Here is a 4,970-nt window from a genome sequence, read left to right as displayed (position 1 = left end):
GAAGAAAGTGCTAATGGGCAATCTGGTGTTTATTTTGAAACTGCTAACAATGATTTTTCTCTGGTAAAAAGGCAGTGTCTGGGCGCACGGCTGAGTGGGCTTTGAGCATGGGCTCTAACAGATGGTGCGGAGCTCGAGGTGCGGGATCGGCCCTCCGCTCCCGGCGCCCGCCGGGCTGGGGGAGCGCCGGGCTCCGAGCAGCCTCCCTGCCTGTTCTCCTGCTTCCCTGCCTTCCTCCCTGCCTGCCTCCCTGCCTGTTCTCCTGCCTCCCTGCCTGCCTCTCTCTCCGCGACCCTGCCTGCGCTCAGCGCCCCGGGCCGGGGGTGCGGGGCCAGCCCCCCGCAAAACCCATCGGTGTTACCGAGGGCTGGGGGTGATGCCGAGCCGAGCCCCCCGCACGGCTCCCCCTGGGGCTGCTCCGCGCTCCGCCAGCCCCGCGGAGGGGCCGGGGGGGTCCCCACCTCCAGGTATTGTTTTGCAAACACAGGGGGTCATAGATGACAGCGCAGACATAACAAGGCGACTGTGGCCGCGAGTGTTTGTTGTCGCAGCGTGCCATATAACTTCTGGTGATTGTTACTTTTCCTCTGATGAAACCACGTATTTATAAGTGATTTATTTTTTATTTTGTAGCACAAACAGAAATCCATAAACTGTCGGTTCAGCGCCATTGACTCTTTGATCAGTTACTGGGCTATTTTTTCCCTCTCCCGTCAGCGGGGAGAGATTAAAAGCCTTTATTTTCAGCCCTTTTTCTGCTGCAAAGGTACGAGCCGAAATGGACAATAAAAGTGCACTTCAGATGTATCCTCTCTGCTCCTTTATTCGGCGCTAACGAAACTTATAGCCGCCTATGTCAGCCTCTTAATTACACTACTACAGCGATTTCCGAAAACATTTAGCTGCTGTATACAAAGGAAATAAACCCACATTGTCAACTCGAGAGCGCTCCGGAGTTTAAAAGGCTCCTCTGTAACCCAGCGAAATAATTATTGAAGGGTACGACGCCTCCGTCTTTGTCAGAGTAATTGTACTTGGCCTGTCAGCTCTGCTTTTCTCCGGGAGGAAATCCCACTATTTTACTCCTGCAGGCGTTTAGATTCAACCCGGGTTTAGTCAGAAGAAGCAGAAAGTTTCTACGGGGTGGCGGCGCGGCCGAACGCGCAGCTTGCGCGGGGCCCACCCGGCCCCGGGGGTGTCTCCTGCCCCTTCCTCGGGGGCTGCAAAGTGCCCCAAAATAATGGCAGGCCAGCCCTGGCCGGGAGTGCAGAACACGCAGGGGTGTTACAACCCGGCAGATTGGGGGAATGGTTTTAATTTCCATCGCTGGGATCTGATTTCCAGAACACTGTAAATTATTCCCCATTCTCACCTTTCTCTCCAACCAAAAAAAAAAACAACTTGAAAAAAATAATAATTTTAAAAAATATTAAGTATCACTCCGGGAAAAAAAAATAAAATAAAGAACAAAGAAATAAAGTTGATTAAATCCCAAGCTCTGTCTGTAATTGCTGTGGTGTAACGCTGATAACACGTAGTTATCATCGGAAAAGTTGACCAAGACAGGTTAAATAATTTAATAAGGAACTGCTTGTAATTATGTTATTTACAAGGTATGACAGAGGTTTGAGGAAGAAACAGAAGCTGATCTCAGGGAAATGGACGGGTTTGGGTGACCCCTGGAGCATGGAGTTTGAATTATGGAGATGGGGGGCTGAGAGGTGAGTATGGACTAGAGGAGAACAAGATGACTTTTCACCTCAGCACATTTAACTTTTAAATCCAAATAAACGTCTCGCGTTACTGGATCGTCGCATTAAAAAAGAAAAAGGACTAATCCCGGCCAGTTTCGGAGTGTTGGAAAGAGTGCTGCCCTTTTCTCACCGAGCAAAAATATCGCCAAAAAAAAAAGTTACGAAGGGGAAGAAGTCCATTTAAAAATAAATCTGAGCAACTCGATGGGATTTTCCCCCTTTCCTTTCTCCCTCGCTAAATTAATTATATCAAACATCTGTTCCCATGACGTTGTACTCAATGCCACACACGCTACTGAATGATGCCACCGCTGCCTCGAAGAGCAACAACACACCTTTTTCTCTTGCCCAAATATCCTCCGGTAATAGGGATCTCAATTAGCAGGTAGCTGATTTACTCGCTCAGATAAATTAGAAGTGCGTGCGCTCTGCCGGTTTGCTCTCCCCTCGCCTCCCCCACGCAAGGGCAAAATATAAACTCAGTAACTCGCGTGGTAAGAAAAGCGTAAACTTTCTCACCTGTTTGGTCATTGAGTCTATTAGACGAACATACAGGTCCTGCTCTGTCCTAACTCCTGGGGAGGGAAAGCAGAGACAAATTCCGATCAGGATTTCGGCAGCAAACCACCCCAATTCCACAAGGAAAGGATGAGGTCAGGCAATTAACCGCGGCGGGCAGGGATCGGCCCTGCGCCGGCTTAGAAACAAAATTCAAAAGTAAAAACTGCTAATAATAAAAAAATCGCCAGAAATGGGCTGGTGACGGAGTTGTGCTCCCCTCCTGATCCCGGCGCTCGGGGGGCCGTGGCCGGGCCAGCCCCCCCCGGCCAGGCTGTGCGGGCCCCACGGCCCCGGGGAACACGCGGGACCCTCGGCCGGGGGCTCCCCGACCCCCGCGGGCTTTCCGCGCCCGAGGAAACGGCCCCGCCGGGCCGGGCCTCCACTCTGCTCGCTCACCCCGGCCCAATAATTACCGTTAATTCCCAAAACTGCAAAAAAGTCCCTCAAAAGTGCCGCTGTGCCCGAGCAGCCATCGATCCCCTTTTTTACTTTCCACTTCAAGCCCAGCCGGTTAATCATGTGAAGTACCATTGACTTATCGATCCTTTACGTTTTGTTTTCCTTATATGCCAAGGAAAGAGCCGTGTTTACACGCGTATAATTTTAATCTCGAAATCTTTATATCCTTTATCTCCCCCCCTTTCCCCCTCACCCTCAAAAAAGGCCTCGAAAAAGAAAATCAGACTTTTCTGGGGTGCACGAACGCTCAAAAATGAGAGAACGACAACTTACCATTGCTATACAATAACTGAAGTTTATAATGAATCCCATTGTTAGTTTTTTCATTGTTTGGCTCCTGCAAGTAACGATAAATAATTACATTTAGCATGAAAAATATTGCCCTCCTCCTGGTGCACATTTTTCTCGTCCCTGAAGCGGCTCGGAATTAACAGTTTGCAGAAATTCAGCCCACGGTCACTTTTTTTTTTTTTTTTGGTGGAGCGCTGATGATGTCATTAGCTCGGTGCAAATATGTCATGTTTTGCCGTTTTCCCGGTGTTTAAAAATAAGTCGGGGACGCGGCGATAAGTTTGTAACCCCGGGGTCTGTTCGGAGCGGCCGTGAGACCGGGGGGACTCGCACGTGGCGTGGGCGCCGCTGGAGTGCCGGGAGGGCTGCGAGGCTGGGAACGAGCTTGGGTCAATTAAATCACGCTTAAAAAATAATAATAATTTCAAAAAATTAAAATAACAGGCAGACTTACTTTCTCTTTCTCCACAAAGTCCACAAAAGCTGTTCTCTCAATCTCCACCGGCTGTCCCTGCCTGTCGTACAGAGCTAAGACGAAGTGGAAAAAATTGGATTTTCTGAGATTGGAAGGCGGCTGTTTCTCGAAATGTGCCCGAGCCAGCCCCACGCCGCTGCGGGAGAAAACAAGACAAGGCGTGGGTGAGAGCGGCGGGAAGGGGCGCGCAGGCTCCGCGGCCGCGGGGGGATGCGGGGGGATGCGGGGAGCGCGGAGCGGCGCGGAGCAGGGAGGCTGTAACTGATACGGGGCGGGCGGGGGGGGGGGAGTTGAGGGGGGGATTTACGGCCGGGATGAGAAATACAGGAGAAGAAAACCGCCGGGAGAGGATTTGGCAGACGTACCTTTGGGCGGCCGTGTTAGCATCCACTACCCCAGCAGTATGCATCCATGAGCGGACCGGGTTCATCCCACTGCCCAGCGGTTCTTCTTTCATGGTCGTCCCACCTCTTGGTATATTTTCCTGAATCCCAAACATTAAAACAAATTTGGGCAAAACCAGCTCCTAACCAAAAGGGGTTAAAATTGAGGGAAATGTCAGATACGGGGTGGGTTGGTTGTTGCTTGATTTTCTCTCTCTCTCTCTCTCTCTCTCTCCTTGGCGACTGGAATATAAGAGATGACTTTACTCCCTGTGATCAGTAGGAGAAAAGCCCAGTTCAAGTCTTGCTTCCTTCTTCAATCTGTCCTGTATTGGCACGACATAAACAATTTACTGAGTACTTCTGTGCGGCGAGTTGGATGGCGTTCCAGTTTGGTGGTTTAAAAAAAAAAAAAAAAAAGAAAAAAAAAGAAGGAAAAAGTATAACTGCAGCCGGCGACACTGCGAGGTGGCTTTTTTTTGGGCGGGGGAGGGGGAGAAAAAAGAATAAATATTTTTGTTGTTGTTGTTTGCAGACGCGCTCAACGTGGTGTCATCCTAGTAAAAACCGGCTCGGAAAAAAAAAAAAAGCTTCAGGACACTGCTGAATCGACCACTTTCTGGCAAGGCTCTCCTGCTCCAAAAGACAAATAAACGGGGAAAAAAAAATACTGATTACCGCGGAGGTGTTCCCGGGCACACGGGAGAACGGGGCGCGGGCCCGTGGCGTCTCGCGGAATGGACGGAGGCGCGCAGAGCCCGGCCCTCCCTCCCCGAGGAGCGCGCCCCTTCCCCGGGAGTCGGGCCCCCGCCACCGCGGGAGAGGTGGCGTCACTGATGACGTCGTTAGGGGGCGGGAATACCGCCATATATGGAGCGTGGGGTTCAGTCGCTCGCTGTCGCGATCCTGCCTTGCCCCGACCCACCCCCCCGACGGGAGTGGGGGGGGGGGGAGGGCAGGACCGCGGCGGAGAGAGGTCCCGAGATCTTCTTGGAAGTGGCTTCGAGGAACCGGGAAGGGGGTAAAACCCTCCTCGCGGGCCGCAGG

At 51.6% G+C, this 4,970-nt stretch overlaps 1 protein-coding gene across 8 annotated transcripts in view; it reads right to left on the bottom strand.

Moving 5' to 3' along the window:
- EBF3 (EBF transcription factor 3) overlaps positions 1-4,630 on the bottom strand; it is a 125,804-nt gene extending 121,174 nt beyond the window's left edge. For 7 of the 8 annotated variants that reach the window (XM_071563900.1, XM_071563892.1, XM_071563894.1 and 4 more), the window contains exons 1-4: positions 3,906-4,630; positions 3,520-3,676; positions 3,048-3,111; positions 2,274-2,329 (exon numbers count right to left, since the gene is read on the bottom strand). In XM_071563900.1, the coding sequence (XP_071420001.1) occupies positions 2,274-2,329; positions 3,048-3,111; positions 3,520-3,676; positions 3,906-4,039 (411 nt within the window). In that variant the 5' untranslated portion in view covers positions 4,040-4,630. The remainder of the gene's footprint in view (positions 1-2,273; positions 2,330-3,047; positions 3,112-3,519; positions 3,677-3,905) is intronic. The other variant, XM_071563898.1, reaches the window with a different exon arrangement.
- Between the last annotated feature and the right edge of the window lie 340 nt (positions 4,631-4,970).

The sequence above is a fragment of the Pithys albifrons genome, chromosome 9, assembly GCF_047495875.1.
Source record: "Pithys albifrons albifrons isolate INPA30051 chromosome 9, PitAlb_v1, whole genome shotgun sequence".
Taxonomy (NCBI): Eukaryota; Metazoa; Chordata; class Aves; order Passeriformes; family Thamnophilidae; genus Pithys; species Pithys albifrons.
Note: the sequence above shows the minus strand (reverse complement) of the source record. Positions and strands in the feature narration are given on the sequence as shown.